We start from the raw sequence: 22,247 nt of genomic DNA, 5'->3' as shown, positions 1-22,247 counted from the left end.
CATCCAGCAATTTCTGGAGTACTCGGAACTCGGGGCGTCCACATGCTGAAGCTAGGAGTCTCCTCCCAGTTTGGCAGTGAAGCCCTTGTGTTGACTGGTTTCAGGGAATAAAGGCACTTATTCTATACAGTTCAGGCTACATCAGACTGACAGGACTAGCTGTCTCACCTTAGCCCACCCTGTAACAGGGATAATGAAGATAAGGCTTGAGGAGGACTTAAGATGATTTACCTGTATGTTCACTCAGAGCAGGGTTGAATAGTCTACAGAAGCAAACAAAAAGATGCTGCAGTGTTTCATTTCCTTTAACCCAATAAACATGTGTAAATACTCCAAACTTATTCTCTTCTTAAGTGATTCGAGCTTTCTTATATACTGATACAAAAAAAGTCTAATTTAAATATCTCCCACAATGTATTTGCCTTTCCTAAGTACCCAAGTATACTTATTCAAGTACGTCAGAGAATGTGCTCTGTTTTAAGAGTCTGCATATCCGTTGGTTCATAATTAAATAAAAGCTTATACAATGAATTGCTTAATCACTACAAATAACCAATTTGCCTCAACTTTTGGACTCCAGCAACATAACATCACAAAGTTGTAAAATAATCAGAAAAATCTACGCCTCTGCGTTACAAGCCCTTTCGGAACCAAAAGGGTTAACAAAAATAATCTAAGTGCTAAGGTTGATACTGCATAACAATCTTTAAATTAATGCATGAAGGCAACCGGGCACATATTTATTAAGCCGTTTTCTACCATAGGACACACCTTTTGGTGCTGGAAGACGGCTTAGCAATCATCGCCCATGGTCTTCACCCATCCCAGAGGTACTAATAGCAGTCATATGTTTTAAGGTTAAGGGCCATATCTACTAAGCAGTCTTCTACCATAAGACACCTTCATGTGCTGTAAGAAGCCTCGTGGACCATTCAAAGCTTTGGGAAGTGTCTTCTGGCAGAAGACTGCGTAGTAAATATGGCCCAGTGCCAAATAAGCCGCATGATGTACACAAAATTCAATTGAATTGATGTTCATTTTGTTGGCGTGCAAAAAAAAAAAGAGGAAAGTCCAATTCAAACTTCTGGAAAACACAAACAATTTAAAGTCACGGATTTCTCGCAAATAAAAGCGTAAGTGATGAATAAAGAGGGCAGGGGAGGGGATTTTTCTTAACAGGGGTGTTGAGTTTGATGAATGAGCATCTACGCAATGCTAATGTGCCCCAGTGTGCGAGGGGAAAAAAGAGACATCGCTACATCTAAATCAGGGCTGCACAACATACGGCCCGCGCCGGACCCCCTTCAACCCCCCCTTCTTCTAACCCCCCTTCCCTGATAGGGAAAGAAGGACGCGCTCTCCCCTAACCTCCCTCTCCCTCCTCCAGCAGGGTGATGCACTCTAGCAGTGTAGCGCGACCCGGAACTTCCGGGTCTGCTGCTAGAGCGCATCCCTCACGCTTCCCTGCCGCCGCCGCCACCATCACCATCACCAGGTAAGCATGGGGGGGTGGGGTTGTTCATTCATTCATGGGTGGGGGGCTTCTGACATGGGAGGGGGGGCTTCTGACATGGGAGGGGGGGCTGCTGACATGGGAGGGGGGGCTGCTGACATGGGAGGGGTGTGGGGGCTTCTGACATGGGAGGGGGGCTGCTGACATGGGAGGGGGGTGGGGGGCTTCTGACATGGGAGGGGGGCTGCTGACATGGGAGGGGGGTGAGGGGCTGCTGACATGGGTGGGTGGGCTGCTGACATGGGAGGGGGGTGGGGGGCTGCTGACATGGGAGGGGGGTGGGGAGCTGCTGACATGGGAGGGGGGCTGCTGACATGGGAGGGGGGCTGCTGACATGGGAGGGGGTGGGGGGCTGCTGACATGGGTGGGGGGCTGCTGACATGGGAGGGGTTGGGGGCTGCTGGCATGGGAGGGGGGCTGCTGACATGGGAGGGGGGCTGCCGACATGGGTGGGGGGCTGCTGACATGGGAGGGGTGTGGGGGCTTCTGACATGGGTGGGGGGCTGCTGACATGGGAGGGGGGTGGGGGGCTGCTGACATGGGTGAGGGGCTGCTGACATGGGAGGGGGGCTGCTGACATGGGAGGGGGGTGAGGGGCTGCTGACATGGGTGGGGGGCTGCTGACATGGGAGGGGAGAGGGGGACTGCTGACATGGGAGGGGGTGGGGGGCTGCTGACATGGGAGGGGGGCTGCTGACATGGGAGGGGGGCTTCTGACATGGGAGGTGGGTGGGGGGCTGCTGACATGGGTGGGGGCTGCTGACATGGGAGGGGGGTGGGGGGCTGCTGACATGGGAGGGGGGTGGGGGGCTGCTGACAGGGAATGGGCTGGGGGGGCTGCTGACATATGGGGGGGGCTGCTGAAATGGAATGGGCTCGGGGGGCCTGCTGAAATTGATTGGGCTGGGGGGGCTGCTGATATGGGCTGTGGGGGCTACTGATATGGGCTGTGGGGGCTACTGTGGGGGGCTGCTGAAATGAACTGGGGGGCTGCTGATATGGGCTGTGGGGGGCTGCTGATATGGGCTGTGGGGCCCGACTCTGTTTTCCTTGTGAGGGGGGAGAGTGGTGTGAGTTGCAGGGGGGGGGGGACAGTGGTGTGAGTTGCAGGGGGGGGATAGTGGTGTGAGTTGCAGGGGGGATAGTGATGTGAGTTGCAGGGGGGGGATAGTGATGTGAGTTGCAGGGGGGATGAGTGATGTGAGTTGCAGGGGGGAGAGTGATGTGAGTTGCAGGGGGGGAGAGTGATGTGAGTTGCATGGGGGGGGAGTGATGTGATGTGCAGGGGGGGGAGAGTGATGTGAGGTGCAGGGGGGGGAGAGTGATGTGAGGTGCAGGGGGGAGAGTGATGTTAGGTGCAGGGGGAGAGTGATGTGAGGTGCAGGGGGGGAGAGTGCTGTGAGGTGCAGGGGGGGAGTGATGTGAGATGCAGGGGGGGAGAGTGATGTGAGGTGCAGGGGGAGAGAATGATGTGAGGTGCAGGGGGGGTGGGATGTGTGTGGTGTGCAGGGGGTTGTTGTGTGTTTGATGTGGAGGGGGAGAATTATGTGTGTTGGTGAGGGGGAGAGATGGGGGTATGAGAGATAGATGGGGAGTATCGCAAAGGTTGATAGTGATGGGGTTGTGGGGGAGATATGAGGATGATAATGAAGGGTGCTGGTGGAGATATGAGGATGATGATGAGGGTGTTGGGGGAGATATCTGAGGATGATGATGATGATGAGAGGTGCTGGAGGAGAGATGATGATGATGAGAGGTGCTGGAGGAGAGATGATGATGATGATGATTTTACCCGTGCAGCCCAATTTTTTTTTCCTTGGAGCAGTTCGGCCCTTCTCACTTTACAAGTTGTGCAGGCCTGATCTAAATGCTCTCACATGTTAGCACTTTGAGTATTGGATTTGAATTACAATGAAAATGCAGCCACACAGAAGCAAATCAATAAAACTACATTCAAATCAAGTGGTAAATGTGCTGCCAGTTCAAATGAAACCCATTTAGATTTAACAAACGTAACATTAGACACATAAACAGGAGTGGTTTCAAAGTACTGGTGGAGGGCAGTGTAAGGAAGGAATAGAGAGTGGTAATTACAGGCCAGGAGGAAATGTGTTACTGAGATGAGATGGTAAGGAAATATGTTTTTTTAATATCTTAAATGTGCAATATCCCTTTTGGCCTCTTGAAAAGCTTTACTTATAAACTGGATGACAGAACTAGCCTCTTTATTATTATTACTGTATTATTATTATTATTATTAATAATAATAATAATAATAACTTTATTTCATATAGCGCTTTTCTCCCTATGGGACTCAAAGCGCTTCACAATTACAGTATAGTGCGCGGTACGCAGCACATAGAAATGTTTACAGACATAGTCCTTGCGCAGATGAGCTTACCACCTATGTTTTTGGTGCCTGAGGCAGATGTAGTTACTGAGTTTAAATCTTCCTGCAGGGGAAACAAAATGGCTGCCAAATCTTCGACCAATAGGTAGCTGCAACATACACCCAGTTTGACTGTAAATATGAATTTAGATGTAAGACAATGGTGGTACTGCACTGATGGCTGCTTTAAATCATGTTCTTGTTTGTTTAATTAAAAACTACACACCAACTCATTTACAAGAGTTCATCCACACCTGCAGTATGAAGCGGAATTGATGTAATGAGAATACTCTGATAAAACAATAACTCACCTATGTCTTTGTAATTAATGACTGCATAGTGTAAAAGGCATCCTTAAAACAAAGAATGAGAGGAGATAATTGTGCTACTGAGAGGCCTCTTAAAGCAGCAATCCATGTTGTTTTTATTTTTTGCATTGGATTGAAGCAGGGGATCTCCGGAGCTGAACCCCATGAATTTCAGCTCCGGAGACCCCCTGCTACCGGAGACACCTCCGAAGGAGGAGACGGTAGCTGCCCCGTTCAGCTAGCTCTAGCAGGGTTCCAGGGTGCCCTGCAGGCCAATAGAAAGCCGTGATCAGGTTCGGCTTCCTATTGGCCCGGAGGGAGCATGCGACACATTACAACGCCACTGGGTTGCCGCAAAAAGCAGTAGCAGATTGTGTATAGGTCAAACTACTTCAGCAACGACAAAGTCAAATCTTAAATATCCAAATGCCTATACTGTATGTCGTTGTTTTTCTTCTATCCGTGGGGCTTTTTCATCTTATATCCTTTATTTCTTTATAGAAATACAAAATGTAATCTAATGCAGCCACAGCGCAATATCAACTTGGCAAGTGTAAAATCAATGTCTAGCAGAGAAAACAATGGCGACAAGTATTGATTACATTCAACTGGTGCTCGGGTTTGTTTTGTTTTTTAAACCTGCTTTTCAAGACATTTGTGGAGATTCTTTTGGAATCAACTATATGTGGAGATTTTCATACGATCGTTATGTTTCATTTTGATTTCCTTCAGAAGGACAGACCATTTTGTAAATACTGTACCTTTATAGAAAAATAGCTGCTTCTGTACTTCTGGTCTGCATTCCTGAAATGATGTGACAGAAGCAGTTCTACTTACTCAGCCCATTGGTTTTTTTGTGCTTGTAGGCTTTCTTCACTTTAATTTTCTATTAGCCTTTTAAAAATAGGTCCTATTAGGTTAGCTGACATCGGTGACATTTGCTAAGTACACAGTACACTGACAAGGTCTCTTTATTTATAAGGGAGAATCACTCAATTTGCTGAAAAGTGTACCTTTTGTTCTACTTTTTCCCTGCGACAAAGCTATGAAAGGTGAAAAGATCTTCCTCCATTTTCCAACCAAATCTCCCTGAGGATTTATGGGCAGTATGTAGGTAAGCTTTGCTGGGGAAATCAGAGATCAAATCGCAAGCAGTTTGCAAAGCTACTACTCAACATTCCTTAAAATATGAGGCAGCTGTCAAAAAAAGTATAAAAGGGCGTTCTGTCCATTCATTATTTGACTTAATTAAAAGCTACTACATGTGTTTTTAAGTAGGACTGAACTTTTAACTCCCACTTCATGATTGAGGTCACTCACTGTTACTGTATAAAGCAGGTTTTAAAGGACCAGTTCCCCTTGCGCTTTTCTTGTTTTGCCCCTCGTTTTCTATACTTGTGGGAAGCAAGGCACCTTCGGAGCTGAACCGCGTTCATTTCAGCTCAGGGGACTACGTGATTCCCGAGATGCTTAAAATCGAGGAAGGAACAGCCAGTAACATCAGTTTCAGGTGAATCAAAATGATGTTTAAATCTCTCGTGTTCTGCAGGACAATAAGAACCATAACATCATACCCTACGACTTTCTATTTGCATGCATGACACAGGCATTCAAACGACCAGGAAGTAACCGGCACCTTCCCGGGTAAGAATCTCAGTAACCAGTGGGTCCCCGGAGGCTAAATAAACGTGGTTCAGCACCAGAAACCCCCTGCATCCCACTTACATTAAAAAAAGGGGTTCCAAGGCTGCTTTAATACTAGAGGATTGAGCCTGCTTTTGTATCGGGAAGTTCTGCTCTTTTTTCATATCAAGGCTGCCGGGGATCCCTGGTGTGCTGCAACCCTCTGCCAAGGGTGCTGCGGCCCCAGGGGAAAAACTCAGCTAGCTCAGTGACACCTCCCGTGCTGCCTGGAGATGTAGAGGCTGCGATCCCCCTCTCCTCTGTCAGCCTGGCACAGAGGAGAGAAAGAAGAGTCTTCAAACACAAACAGCGCAGTGCGCGGCACGTTGAATAGCTGACATGTCTGAGGTGTGTGGGAAGGTGGGAGGAAAGAGGGACGGAGTGAGGGCTTTGTGTGGGGAGGAGAGTGTGACTTCTTTGGGAGGGTGAGGAAGGCTGGTATGTGGTGTTAATTGGTTTATGATTAAGAAAAGGGGTCAGTGTGCTACAGTATGTGAGAAGGGATACGTGTGGAGTGTGTTGAGTAAAACGGCGAGTATGATGTGAATGTGGAGTGTGTAAGAAGAGGGTGGGTGACTGTGTTGGGTGGGTGTATGTGAAAAGAGTGTGCATGCGTGTAAGCAGTGAGGGAATGTGTGAGATCTGAAGAGCAGAGGTGCCCTGAGGTTTTAAAAACCCTTCAGGTGTAGCCCTGATCAACAAAGCTTGAGAACCACTGACTTAGACCCACTAATTTCTCATTTAAAAGTTCATTAGTCTTATGTCTATGCAGATAAATAAATGTAACCAAAGGTATTTTAAATTTTGTTATATCAATCATGGCTGCTGTGTAAATTGAAATATATGTCTAGCTGCTGTCCATACCACTCACATTGCATGACTGAATCCTTGTGCAGTATAAGCGAGTATCAGGGAAAACCAAGAGATATTCAATTCAGCATACTTTATGGAATCTTTGTGCTAGAATACACAATGTGCTTGCTCTGTGTGCACAAGAATGAACCTCTAGTGAGTCAGACTTTGCCGATGTAAACAAATGACCCTGAGAATATGTGAGGAGAAGAACAACCTCTAACCTACGGGTTACCATAAAAATGTGAAAATGTGCTAATGTGTGGCCTTTGATTTAAAATGCATATGGTTCAGATCATAAGAAGCAATACTATTTAGCTAATTAAATCAAATGTATCACATACTTATTATTTAAAGCAGAAAATCCCCCCATCAAACGCCCCTTTTTCTTCTTTTTTTTACAGGATTGGAACGTAAGTGGGGTGAAGGTGCGGTGAGTGAGTCCTCTAGAGCTGGCAGGTACTTCCTTGGATCCCAAGATACTTCCCGATTCATTTATCAGCATTACAGTACTTCCTGTTTTTTTTTATTTTTTATTTTATTTATTTTTTAATATTTTTAAAAAAAATTTTTAAAGCAGATCAAGCAGGTCACCCTTTATTTGCATTGTACAGTATGTGTCCGGGGTTAAGATGGAACGTTCCCCAAAGTCCTGGGTAGTGTAAAGGTAACCTCAAGAGATTTTAAAAAGAAAACATGATTTTTAACACTAAAAAAAGTGGGGGGGTTTAAGGGCAGGATATGATCAGGGAGCAAGATACAAACATTATATGAGTTACTGTAAAGTCATACAAGCTTCTGGGGGGAATTGCTGGCCAATAAGGAAGCCGCAACCGATGTTGCAGCTTCCGATTGGCCCGAGATTTGGTGGCTATTTTGTTTCTCCTGGAGGGAGATTTAAACCTGATAACTTCATTGGTCAGTATCTCTATAACTGGAGCTGAAAATAGCGCAGTTCAGCTAGGGGGATTTCTGGTTCACATTCTGCAATAAGGGTAAAACAAAAGAAAAAATAAGTAGGGGGGCTTGTAGTGTAACAGATTTTCCCCCAACCTCCGGGCGATCACACTATTACAGGGTGTGTTGTGCTGGTTACCTGCTGGCTCTCAGAAACACTGAATTTCCGCTGGTATTAGTGGGGAAGACAGGACAGGCTTTTGGGGTGATGGTTGATTCTCTCTCACTGGTGGGGTGCCTCCATCTCCAGCAGGCTCCAGGACTACCGGGTGCAATCCCAGAAGGAGAACTATCTTCTGCTACTCCCCCTGATTAATTGCAGTCTCAGGCAGGAATATGAATATATATATATACACTGAACACAGCATATAACTGGGTTCACTTCTCTTTCCTCCTTTGGATGGTCCCTGGAATCAACCCAGAAGGCTTGAGGCTCCTAGAGTCTATCCTTGCTCTTCCCTTACCCCCCGGTGGGATGAGGGGTAGCTGTCCCACTCCCCTAAGGGAGGGGATGGAAGGTGGTCAGAGCCCTGACTCCACGCTTCCTGTACTCTCTCTCTCTCTCAGGGGAGAGAACTCTAAATTCGGCTGTGCAGCCCCTTTTGTACCCCGGGGGAGGGTCCAAGGTCTGAGCCCTGGATTGGGCAGTACACAGGCCTTAGCCTGCCCCCTGTCACACAAGTGAGCTGCTTACTGCAGGGGAAACCCTGGATTCATCCTAACACTGCCTGCGCTGGGACTAAGGTTTATGTGTTAGGCAGTGCAGATTAGTAGCCAAAAAGAACACATGGCTACAGTAGCTTTAAGATAGATGTTAAAACAGCAAACCAATGAGAAATATACCACATTTTATAATATTTAGGTACATCTATTTCTCAGGTTATATTCTTTAAAGTCGCTGTCCGACGTTGTACTGATGCATGGACAAATGTGGTCAAAAAGTTTTCTTTCTAATTATTATTAATAATAATAATTGTTTGTTCTTGTATAGCGCTGCTAGTTTTACGTAGCGCTTTTACAGAGACATTTTGCAGACACAGTCCCTGCCCCGTGGAGCTTACCAAAGTGACTTACCCACGGTCACTAGGAGCTTCAAACTCTGTGCCAGTCAGTGTCTTTACTCACTGAGCCGCTCCGTCTCCAAGCAGGGATATCCTGAAAACCTGACCTGGGGGACAGGGGGTGCAGGCTTGAAGACTGGAGTTGAGCACCTCTGGCTTGGCAAACAAGGCTTCCACTGCAGCCAGGGATTGTGGGTAATGACATGCACATGAATACTCAGTGTATGTCACCTTTCAGCACTTCTTTAACCCAGGCTATGCTGAAAAGCTGTGTAATACAGCATGCATGAGTTTATAGGGGTCCATGTTAAAATAGACCAGAAGCAAAAGGTAGCACACCCTATGGGGCCTATCCACTAAACTTCGATAAGTGCATAAATGCACGTTAAGTGCCCTTGTAGAGCGATATTGCATGTGTAGCTCTTCACAAAGCTTCGATAACATGGCAATATCGCACAAAAATTGCTTTTTAACGAGCTATAAAACTCTGGCTATAACAAGTAGTTTGGTAACAGAAAAAATGCCCAAACGCGCATTTTTTGCCAGAAACTGCTATTCACTTAACTCTGATATGCATATCCAAATATACAAAATGCGCATTCTTTTCTTGCAATCGAATGGGTGGCGAGATTGGAATCACAATTTTCATATCACGGAGTTTCTTTTATTTTTACTACATAGGATTGAATTCATTTCAGCTCCGGAGATCCCCGGGTTCAATCCTAGGTAATAAAAATAACATTACAGCCAGCTTCATTACCTTAGCAGCTAACCGCTATAGTAATGAAAAGGTTAAATGGCAGGACCTGCTTTGTCGTTGGTAGAGAGGATGGGTGATGGTGGTAGTTGCCCCAGGGTGGGTGTTTAGGCCTTGTGGGAGGGTTTCAGTAGGAGTAAACCCCTTCATTACCTTAGCGGTTACAACCGTGAAGGTAATGAAGAGGTTAACCCCTCGTGCAACCCTCTTGCAAGGCCTACACACCTACCCCGGGGCAACTACCACCTTCACCCATCCCGACTACCAACAACACCACACAGGAATGGGCAAAAATAAAACATTAGCCAGCCAACATAAAGTAAATTAAAGTTGAACTAGGGTAAGTTGTAGTAGGATTGTTGTATTTTAATGTTTATTGGGGGTAGAGGGGGTGGGTGAAGGGGGTAGCTGACCCAAGGTGGGAGGAACAGGCCACAGGTATGGGGTGGCGGTATCTCCTGTGCGTTTAAATGTCCCGGACATAGGAAAATGTAAACATGGCGGGGATACCTGCACCCCACACAAGGGCCTGTAACTCGGGAAGCAGGGGTCGCCGAGGCTGACATTAATGCGGTTCAGCTCCGGAGACCCCCTGCTTCAATACTCTGTTATTAAAATGAACATTAAAACTGCCCGATCGCCTGTAAGAGCTGTGCAGGGAGATGCAGCTATCTCCGGCAGCTCTTCCAAACTGCTGGAGTGAAATCGCAGTTTAAGCAAACACAAAGTAGTGCAATGTTGTATTTTTTTACCGCACGATAAAAAACTTGCAATTTTTCTTAGTGAATACCGTTTTGACACACATTTCTTTTAGTGCGGTAAGAACATGCAACCCCGCTCAGTAATGCACTGAACTTGTTTAAGTTTAGTGAATAGGCCCCTATGAGTGCTCATTTGCATGTCATTTCCCAGAACCCCTAGCTGCAGTGGAAGCACTGTATGATAAGAGATAATGGGGAAGTGCAGGGTTGCAGACCTGTCTGAGACATGAGAATGTGCTCACAGGTGGTATTTTTATTTGCTGTACACAGCATGGTGGAGGGTTTTGTCACTTTTTTTTACTCACCCTTGTTTTCTGTCTACTTGAGATGTATCATTTAAATGATAACCATGGCAACTCAGTTTCCAACAGATCACAAAAACTCTTTTATAAATAAAATAAATAAAATCGCTATACTTCCCTGCCTGTTTATCACGAAAATGTTGAAGAATGATTTAATTTGCATTCAGGTATAGTGCCAACTATTATAAATAGAAAGCAGAAACATAATAACCACAGAATGTATGGGCAAGAAAAGAAATACAACATGTTGGGAAAAGTGAGCTTTTAGGAACTCCTCAAACTAGTGCAATGTAAGAGCCAAAAAGGGACAGGGTGTTTAAAGCAACAGTTACCACTACCTACATTTTTTTCCCCTCTCCCCTCCTCCGCCAACACTTTTTTTTTTACATTCATGGGAAGCAAGGGGTGTCCAGAGCTGACATTTCTTAATTTCACCTCCAGGGAACCCCTGCTTCCCCCACCAAAAAAAGAAGGTCTGTGGGCCATAAGCTAGAGCAGGAGTTGTCAACCTGAGTCCTCAAGGGCCACCAACAGGTCAGATTTTCAGGATATCCCAGCTTCAGCGCAGGTGGTGTGGTCAGTGACTGAGCCACTGATTGAGCCACTTGTGCTGGAGCGGGGATATCCTAAGAACCTGACCTGTCGGTGGCCCTTGAGGACTCGAGTTGGCCACCAAATAGCTAGTGGAAAGGTGGTTGGGTAGAAGAAGAGATCAGAAAGAAAGGAGTTTGGGAACAGAGAGGGTTATGTATTAAGTTGTGTCGATTGACTTAGTGCGCATCATTTACATAATTAGTCTCAATTTGGCTTGGTCAAGAATTAGGAAGTAGTTACAAGACACAAATCCTGTGCCTACCCCACCTTTTTTTTTTCTTTTTCAAAAGTCAAAATAATTTTAAACACAAAAACAATATGCATCAAATGTAATAAACTGCTCAGCGAATCACCGAGAAGGTTAAAGGCAAGTTAAGTAACACAAGAATTTGTACATAACATATGCGGTGAGACTCCCGGACGGCAGAGAACAGAAGAGCTACATTTCACATAGCAAGAGAAAACATTGTCTAAAAGATGCATATATGTTCGCTTAATTCTTGTGTACACAGAACAATGAAACACAATATTAATTTCACCCTGTAACATATCACTACACCATGTAGTACATGACTTTGCAACTTTATCATTTCACATACCCAAGAGAGACTGTAACTAGTTTGATCAAAAGTCCAGTAGCCGTTTGAGTATCTGACAAAGCGCTAGCAGCTCCCAAAATGTTCCTGGACTTTTAATGATGGGTATAAAGCAATGGTTCTTTTGTTAAATTTAGAAAGTTGACTTATTATTCATTTATGTTACACTAGCTGAGAGACCCGGCGTTGCCCGGGATGTAATGTTCCCGTTCCTCTCTCTCCTCCCCCCTCTCTCTGTTTGTCCCCCATTCACATCAATCCAGTCCCCCCCCTCCCTCCCTCCTTTACAGCTTCATGTAGCGTGTGTGCGTCAGTCACTGTGTGTTTGCTCGCGCGTCAGTGAGTCTGAGGCAGAAACACAAACACACACAGACTGACTGACGCACACACAGTCAGTGTGTGCCTCAGTCAGTGTGTGCGTGCGTCAGTCAGGCTTTGTGTGCGCGTCAGTCAGTGTGTGCGTGCGTGCGGCAGTCAGTCAGTGTGTGCGCGCGGGGCGTCAAAGGCAGGGGGGGCGTCAAAGGCAGGGGGGGGCGTCAAAGGGAGGGGGGGGGCGTCAAAGGGAGGGGGGGGGGCGTCAAAGGGAGGGGGGGGCGTCAAAGGGAGGGGGGGGGGCGTCAAAGGGAGGGGGGGGGCGTCAAAGGGAGGGGGGGGGCGTCAAAGGGAGGGGGGGGGCGTCAAAGGGAGGGGGGGGGGCGTCAAAGGGAGGGGGGGGGGGCGTCAAAGGGAGGGGGGGCGTCAAAGGGAGGGGGGGCGTCAAAGGGAGGGGGGGGGGGCGTCAAAGGGAGGGGGGGGGGCGTCAAAGGCATGGATTCCTCCCCCTGCATGAGGGGGGACGCAGTGGACTGGAGGGGGGACGCAGTGGACAGGAGGGGGGGGCAGTGGACAGGAGGGGGGGGCAGTGGACAGGAGGGGGGGGCAGTGGACAGGAGGGGGGGCCGTGGACAGGAGGGGGGGGCAGTGGACAGGAGGGGGGGGCAGTGGACAGGAGGGGGGGGCAGTGGACAGGAGGGGGGGGCAGTGGACAGGAGGGGGGGGCAGTGGACAGGAGGGGGGGGCAGTGGATAGGAGGGGGGGGCAGTGGATAGGAGGGGGGGGCAGTGGACAGGAGGGGGGGGCAGTGGACAGGAGGGGGGGGCAGTGGACAGGAGGGGGGGGCAGTGGACAGTGACACACACACACACACACACACACACACACCTCAGTTGATGCGCCCTTTCTCAGTTCCGTTTGGCGCCGGAGGTGGGGAGCGACACCTACCTGTACTTCCGGGCGCCGCCACCGTCTGACTCGGCGCCGCGAGGGAGGAAGGGGGTCCGCCATCTTACGCGCCGCGTGGCAGCTGCGGGAAGCGAGGTGATTTGGAGCGGGGAGAGGTGATTTGGAGCGGGGAGAGGTGATTTGGAGCGGTGAGGGGGGAGAGGTGATGCCGCTGGGGAGGGGGAAAGGTGATTTGGAGCGGGGAGGGGGAAGAGGTGATGCCGCTGGGGAGGGGGAAGAGGTGATGCCGCTGGGGAGGGGGAAGAGGTGATGCCGCTGGAGAGGGGGAAGAGGTGATTTGGAGCGGGGAGAGGTGATTTGGAGCGGGGAGAGGTGATTTGGAGCGGGGAGAGGTGATTTGGAGCAGGGAGAGAGGTGATGCCGCTGGGGAGGGGAGAGAGGTGATTTGGAGCGGGGAGAGAGGTGATTTGGAGCGGGGAGAGAGGTGATTTGGAGCGGGGAGAGAGGTGATTTGGAGCGGGGAGAGAGGTGTGTGTGTGTGTGTGTGTGTGTGTGTGTGTGTGTGTGTTTTATTTATTTTTTTGGACCTTTGGCCCGTCACTCCGCCTCAGGCCAATGAGAGGTGTGGGGGGCGGGCCAAGGGGGTGGTGTGAGTGTGTGAGGCCAATGAGAGGTGTGCGGGGGCGGGCGGGCCAAGGGACCAATGAGAGGGACACCGGACATCCAGACAGGCAGGCAAACATACAGTGCTTTCACTAATATAGTATAAGATTTATATAATGTGGGCTGTATATATGGCAACATAATCATAGAGTGGCATTAAAAAACAAAAAACAATATACCATACATTTTTATGGAACAATTTTACATGAAAGTCCATTACACACTGAATAAGATTCTTATAAAAAATATTCAATGGATTACAAATATCCCTCTCTTAATAAATAACATATTACACAGTGTGATGAGTCTGAGAATATTCAAGGTGGTGCTCAAGCAATGTCAGTGGTGCAGTGGTGTGCTGATGTTTTGTCAATGCATGACGTATTTTGAATTTAGATGGTGATTCGATATTTCATTATACTGAATATATCTTTTCCACAACAATCCAAATACTGAAGTTATTGATTAGGTGGAAAATATATATATATTTTTTTTTCAACTTTGTATTGGAAAATATGTTTCTAATAGCCACTATTCAATATGCTGTGAAGCTGCTTCACCATGCTGGAGCAAAGCTCGGCTCCATTCAAGTGAATGGGACAAAAACCTTCTCCAGCACTGTAAAACTGCATCACAGTATAATGCTTATGGGATGATGGCTCTAGTCAGGTTTGCCATCTCGATTATTCTTAGTGCTAAGTTTCCATCATTAAGAACAGATCATTAACTGGAGAGAGCCCTATTCACAAGGACCAGTATTGTTTTTTTAACGGCACCAGCAAACCACTTACTCCCCTGCTTCAAATCTTTCCACCCTTTTCTCAAAAAGAACATGTCACCTCCATGCTGCATCCAGCTTCTGTGAGTCTCAATTGCATGGTCTTGGCATGTTCCAGCTGCTGTAACTTCCTCTAGACTGTTTTTCAGCCGCATCTAAAAGTGCCAGAGTTGTACGGGAGAGTTATGAGTCACTGAAGCCATCAAGCAAACACAAAAACGTATATATACAGTGTATTGCACATTTACATTTTTTCCTTAGTTCAACAATAGTGTACACATTTATATGTTTCCTAAGAGGGGACATTTCAATCAACAAGCAGAGCAAATATTCCTGTTTCTCTCTCATATCTCTTTGCATACTGTTGACAAACCTCTAAAGCGCCATACGTTATTAAAAACACTGAGGGGGCAGAGATCCAACCCCACTCAAGCAGCAATAAAGTGGAAAAACTAAGTTTAAGGTAAAAAAAAAGTTAAGAGGGACTTACCTTGACAAGCGGCCCTCCTCAGTGTTGTCACGTTGCTGTGGCAACGCTGTATCATTTGATGTTGGTCACCATGGCAACGCGACGCTACAGGAGGCGGCCCGCTCCACAAAAGGTAAGACCACTCTCACAAACGAAAACAGATACAGAGACAGACACACACAGAGACACACCTCTACCTGCCGGTCCGGGGGCCCCATGCTCCTTCCTCCTGTCGGCGTCAGGATCCAACTTCCGTCAGAACTGAGGGAGGAGCTGCAGGAGGAGGGGGCGGGCACACGCTCCCTCCACCAGCTCCCCCCTCTGGTCGGGTAGAAGTTGTATTCCGGCACTGACAGGAGGAAGAGGAGGAAGCTTGGGCCCCCAAAGGCGCGGGGCCCACGACGCCTGCCTTGCCCTAAGGCCAGCCCTATTTGTAACAGTTTTATAGCTTTTCAAATCTAGCCATGAAAGACCACATCTGAATGGCATCTTGGGAAATACCAGGACAATAATCTGTACTGAGTTCATCTCTATTAGGGGCTACCTCCACAGAGCTGTTAAATCATGGCAAATAACATGACATTACCTAAATAGGCAACAAAAGTTATTTTCCCTGAGTTTAACGGGTATCCCCATAGCTAAATATGTGCAAAAACGATTGCCGTTAGTTATCTCATTAGCATAGGCTTAACGCCATGTTAAGCTTCAAATAACATGGTGTTAATCCTGTCTTACCCCAAGGAAACATTACATCCATCAAGGTGTTTAACTGAAGTTAACAAGAAGACAGGAGAGGAAAAAGAACCCTGTAAATAACAATATGATAGTTAAATTATACCTAACCGTGGTTTTATACTTATCCAAACCCTGTAAAGTACCCATAATCAGGGTCTGGATGTGAGTAACGCAACGTTTAGCTGTGACCCAACAAATGTAACGTTAAATCCCTGTGTTAACTATAACTGAGCTCTGCGGATATTCGTTATTAGAGGGAACACCTCCTTTGCTTATTATTAGCACTAACATCTGTTATAGTAACGCAAGGGCTCGTTACGGCTAAAAACGGCACTCAACACAGCGTTAGTGAGCGTTGTAGATACCCGTTAGCACTTAACGAGACATTCCCTTAAGTCAATAACGGAGCTTTGTGTCTCTGCCCCTTAGTGCATAACAGAGATACAAACAATAAGACTCCAATGGTACAGTGGTCAGCAAGGGATTACAAAGCAACTTTGAGGAAATTAATAGCATTACCAATTTTCAACCAACACAGGAGGTACAGTAGTAACATTTGTGAACGACGTCCATTGAGACAACCTGTCTTCTTTTTATGGCTGTACCTCTATAAATCTCCAGTCTACAAAGGTTTGCCAACAAAAGCCATGTTAGCAGGCCATGTTGAGTCAGTCAAACTTTTTTATCTACCGTTTCTTCAAGACATACTGAGATTTGTTGGCATTTTGTCCCCATGAGAACAGAGAACTAAAAAATCTGAACTGGATCAACCTGTCTGACAGACATACCCTATGTCCACACCAGCCTCTTACTACACTTAGTCAAGAGCATAGAAAGAACCGTTGTCTCCAAACTAAGATGTAACCCAACCTGCTTGCATTGGGACATTCCCTACAAATTTGGTTCAGTCCTAATAAATGTGGGACAGCTCGGACCCAATTCATGATTAGGACCCTCTTTAAAAAGTTAATTCCCACATTTTGTACACTACATAAAAAATGTGAATACCGTTTTTTAACACATTTAATTAGTCTTAATGCAAAACATTCTCTAGTTTAGAAATGAAGTAGAATGCATTTTAGTAGTGTTTCCCCTTTCTTGCAAGGGTGAGGGGGTGTGTGGCGTTAATGTGAACTAAAATAAATTAAGGTAAGTGTTAAATGTACATACAACTTGGTCAATTCCCCCAACCTCCCCAAATATTAAATTATTATTATTATTCTACAGTGAATTCCTGCAGTAAGGAGTTATTCCACACCCCGAAAAGAATTGTCGAAAAGTGAGTAACTGGCGCATAGAATTCACTGTGACATATACAGTATATATGTGATCAGAATCAAGGTTGGTCTCAGATGACAATCAATTTGCTTTAGAAATCAATTGCATATTTATACACACAAATATAAATCAAATGTAAAACAAATGTATATATTCACCGCGCTTCTCCATGTAGGGAGCATGCTGCTGGCGAATAAATTGGCCATACATACAGTACTGTATGTGAAAAAACAGAAACCTTCACAGTATATAATCTCCCAGTAAGGTCCCTGGTTCACTTTGCCTACATGTAAGTATCTTTACTGGTTTATATACTAGTTTTTAACTGCACAAAGTCACATAAGCATATGCTTAGTTTATTAACCCCTTCAGGGTAAATTTCACAGAATTCACAAACATTTGTATGCATTTAGCATAGGGACCTGCTATTGAGACTTACCTTGACGTTGGTTAGCAGGCTTTGCATTATTTGATCAAAAGATACAACCAAAAATCTCCTTTGTCTTACAGACTTAGGTTTCACTATGTATATTTATTTCCCCATTTATTGTTAGCCCAATGGGAGAAGCGCAGGGATTCACTTTCTGTTTTTTTCACATATTCATTAAAAAACCAGGGGAAAAAAACAGATTTTATCTACACAGCCACAAGTCCCCAATGATAAGCTTTGAGTCCTATGACGATTTAAGAAAAACACTCAAAGGGAATCTAAGGAATTGTTACACAAAGCTACTCTACTTACACAGGAGGACCAAAGAAATTAAGTCTAAATACAACCCGCCTATCATGAAAAGGAAAAGTTATACTCAAAGGGGTTTTCTTTGAAATTAAACACCCAATATAATTGGGTGGAATTTAGTAGACACTACAAAACGTGCACGTTGACATTGTGATTGTATTTTATTTGTTGTCATTTTACTTGCATTTGTTCAAAATTGGGTTCATATAGAACATTTACACAGTTCTTTTACTGTTATGTTTTTAATATGCAATTGATTGCTAAAACAAATTGATTGATAAACCAAAGTGATTTAGAACGGCGCTGAACAACAGTGATAGTGATTAATAAGTGATAAAAAATATAAAGTGAATTGTAAGGTGAAATAGAAAGATTCTCAACCTTCACAGGGAATATGTACAAATTCCCTTATAAACAGTAATGGACATCCAGGTTTTGAAGGGAGCGATGATTCAGGAACACCCCAAAAAAAGAAATAGACAATAATGGTGCAGCAAATTCACACACTTGTAGAACAAATGAAATCTTGGCTCAATTGAATTGCCTACTTACAACAGGTAAGTGAAAAATCAGCATAAGCGGGGAACATGGTGGATGGAAACTCAGGAGGGCTCTCACTCAGGATGGTATTCATAGAAGACAACAAGGAGAGACCATGGTGTGGACCAATAAACGAATTTATATATTAAAAAAGCATTCGAAATGTACTCACAATGTGTACATCGATAACAGGCACATAAGGTTTTCTTTAGGCAGTAGATGAACGCCGGGAGAGGTGGTAGTCTGGCCGTTCACTTCAGAGTTCCCTCAGTCAGATCGCGGTGGACAGCGTCTGACTTCACATCCGTCAGGGACCGACAGCTTCCGGTTGGACGGAGGGAGAGGCAGGTGTCGGAACGGCACGGCAGGCTCTTCCCCTTCCCCTTCAAATTCACCTTCCCCTTCAAATTCCCCCGCGATCTGACTGAGGGAACTCTGAAGTGAACGGCCAGACTACCACCTCTCCCGGCGTTAATCTACTGCCTAAAGAAAACCTTATGTGCCTGTTATCGATGTACACATTGTGAGTACATTTCGTATGCTTTTTTAATATATAAATTTGTTTATTGGTCCACACCATGGTCTCTCCTTGTTGTCTTCTATGAATACCATCCTGAGTGAGAGCCCTCCTGAGTTTCCATCCACCATGTTCCCCGCTTATGCTGATTTTTCACTTACCTGTTGTAAGTAGGCAATTCAATTGAGCCAAGATTTCATTTGTTCTACAAGTGTGTGAATTTGCTGCACCATTATTGTCTATTTCTTTTTTTTTGGGGTGTTCCTGAATCATCGCTCCCTTCAAACCCTGGATGTCTAAAACAAATTGATTGTCATCTGAGACCAACCTTGATTCTGATCACATATATACTCTCTATGTCACAGTGAATTCTATGCGCCAGAGTTACCCCCTTTCCCCTTTCTTGACCTACTTCAATCTCACTTACGCAGAAAACCAATGAGGGAAGCTTGCCTTTGAAGGAGCACTTTATGCGACACTATAATAGGATTGAAGCAGGGGGTCTCTGGAGGTGAACCGCGTTTATTTCAGCTCCGGGGACCGCCTGATTCCCCAGATAATTACCTTCATAGGTGCTGCCAGTATCTCGCTGCAATTTAAAGCTCCCACGCGCCGATAGGAAGACTCAAGGGATGACGTTGCAGCTTCACATTGGCCCGAAGGACGCTGGATTTTTTTTAAACCACATTATTTTCAACCCAGCAAAGGCTCCTACCGGCAGCATCTCAAGAAGCAAGGGGACCCCCGGAGCTGAAATCAAGGTGGTCCAGCTCCGGAGACCCCCTCCTTCAAACCTATGTTTAAAAAAAGCAAGGGAGGCGCATGCGCATCTGCACGGAGAATGGCTGCGTGCGATTGTAGCTCCCGGGACCTGTGGCCAGAAAATTCATACTGCGCTAAATACAACTCCAAAGCACAGCTGATTCGGGCACCGGAGGTCTCTGAGCAGCCAAAGTCATGCTTCCCAAACAAAAAAAAGCAGATTCTCAGGAGGTAACACGATTTTTCCAACGGAGTGAACGCTCCACTACAAAACAAGGAAATGGCAGCGTCTCCCGCCCTCCTCCTCCCCAGACTCAGAACAAGGAGAGCAGCCCCAATTCTTCACTAAAAAGGATTTAGAGAGTCTATTTCAAACACCTTCCAGCAGGAATTACAGAAGGCAATGTCAGAATATAAAAAAGACCTAGAGGAAAGAACCAGCAACATAGAGAACAAAATGGAGGAATCTCTGCAATGGCATGCAGCTGCTGCTGCTGCTGATGATGAAATCCTCTAGTTAAATGACGAGATGCACTCTCTTAAAAATATCATTGAGGACAATGAGAACCGAGAGAAGAGACAAAATCTCTGTATCAGGAATGTACCTGAAAATGTTCTCAATGACGACCTGCAAATGTAACTGGACTGACTGTTCCGTTCTCTGATTCCAGACCTGACGGATAAAATGCTCCGCCTGGACAGAGTTCATAGGGCACTAGACCCTAAATTGAAAGATCCAAACAGGACAAGAGACGTAATCACCAAACTCCACAACTTCTCCAAGAGGGAGCAAATAATCGGAGCTTATAGAAATAAATCCGACCTGAGTTTGAAGGAGCCCAAATCCAGATCTTTAATGACCTGGCAACCTCAATGATTAACAAAAGCCTGGAGCTGAGAACAACAATCCTGCAGAAAAAGGTATCAAATACCGCTACAGATTCACATTTAGACTCATCGTGATGAAGGAGGGCACACTACACTTCCTACGCTCCCCGAGAGAAGCAGACACCTTCCTTCAAGGCCTAGGGTCGACACCCATAAGAGCCAAGATGAGATTCAGGAGAATCAGAGACCTACCCGCTCAAAAACCCACATCAGAATGGTTCAAATTAGCAGAGAGACGAAGCTCCACTTGAACATATCCCTTAACGAATAAACAGCCATAAGACCAACCAGTTGTCGTTCGTTTACTTGAAATGTGCAAACTTTGCCCCCCTCTGTGTCGAGAGAGCAGAAGGGAAAGACAAATGCTGGAGAAGATGACCTCAGCTGGACTATGGGATTCGAACGAACTCACCACCACAACCAAAGATACCTAAATAACAATACCTAGAGCAGTAGGACAAAGGGAAGGTTGACTGACCTAGGGGTCACTATAGGACTTGCTTTGCTCTAGCTTCGCAAATGTTTATCCTCTTCTTCCAAAATTATAGTTCTTAGTTTGGGACTTGGTGTCCAGATGTTAAATCCGGAGGACCCTTTCACCCCCTGCCCCCGACCCCCCACAAGGTTAAAATAGCATTCCTAGAAACATGTTTCACGGCTGCCCGCAAGATCCACACTAGGGTACTGGGTTAATTGAGGAGTAAAAATGCGGGGAGGGGAAAAAAAGTGGGCTTGTGGGAAAGTTATCCAGTTGAAAATTCGCCAAACTGTTTGTTCCTGTTGTTTAAATGGTTTACGGTGTGTTTACTGATCCTATATGTTTTAATAGGTTCTCTATTGGTCTGACTCTACTCAGACCACTAACTGAAGTGGCCGGGTCCAGGATTGGCTGGCAGTGGCTCCCCCACTGCTCCGGACCAACATGCCGATTCCCTATGCAGTCAGTGTTGATTCTTAGGCCACCCTCAGTGGTCACCCCTTCCCTATATCCACGCCCTCCCATCTCATCTCCCCTCCCACCTACCTCAACCCCCCTCCTCCCCTCCCATGGAGAGATTACGAACACAGATGTAAGCAATAATCAGGCAGGGCTACAACATTACATCCCAAAGGGAATCCTTAAAAGATCCGAACCTCTTGAACTGTAAAATGAGTACACAATCATCCTCATTATAACATTTTAGATAAATGTGAAAGGCCTCACCGCAAACCAAAAACGCCGTCTTGCTCTCTCTGAACTGAAGCGGTCACGAAGCAACATAATATTTCTCCAAGAAACCCATTTCCGGAAGAGCAGTCCACCGGCAAAATGTAACAAACATTTTCCTAATAAAATTTTTTTTTATAGGGCGAGCCAAAAAAACTGGCGTAGCTATCCTTTTGAAACGACACGTTCCGTTCCAGGGCGAAAAAGTTAAATTTGATAAAGACGGCAGAAACATTATAATGACTGGATCCCTGGCTGGTGAAGATCTCACACTAGCAAACATATATGTCCCAAACGATAAACAAGAACAATTCCACCCAGAAAAATTCTGCCAACTCTCCAATTTGAACTCCAAATCAGATTCTCGGGGTGGGGGGGGGGGGGACTTTAACACCATCCTTAATCCTGACATGGATACATCATTGCACGCTGGTCCATCCTAAGTCCTCAAAGCCGTGCATTTATCTAAAAAAACTCAAAGATCTTATCAAGGGATTCCCTTTGACTGACATATGCAGGGCACAACACCAAGGACAAAGGGACTATTTGTTTTACTACTTCCCACATGATACATGTTCCAGAATTTACTATTTTCTGGTTAACCAACATCTGGTCCCATCTGTTTGGTCACCGACATTGGCCCCATTACCTGGTCAGATCATGCCCCAATCCAAATT

General features: G+C 45.9%; 1 protein-coding gene across 8 annotated transcripts in view; it reads right to left on the bottom strand.

Annotated features, from left to right (window-relative positions):
* Window positions 1-22,247, bottom strand: part of RFX3 (regulatory factor X3) — a 351,522-nt gene that overhangs the window by 249,764 nt on the left and 79,511 nt on the right. For all 8 annotated transcript variants that reach the window (XM_075597033.1, XM_075597041.1, XM_075597089.1 and 5 more), the window contains one exon: window positions 14,497-14,590. In XM_075597033.1, the coding sequence (XP_075453148.1) occupies window positions 14,497-14,590 (94 nt within the window). The remainder of the gene's footprint in view (window positions 1-14,496; window positions 14,591-22,247) is intronic.

This window comes from Ascaphus truei, chromosome 1 (genome assembly GCF_040206685.1).
Source record: "Ascaphus truei isolate aAscTru1 chromosome 1, aAscTru1.hap1, whole genome shotgun sequence".
In the NCBI taxonomy this organism is placed as follows: Eukaryota; Metazoa; Chordata; class Amphibia; order Anura; family Ascaphidae; genus Ascaphus; species Ascaphus truei.
Note: the sequence above shows the minus strand (reverse complement) of the source record. Positions and strands in the feature narration are given on the sequence as shown.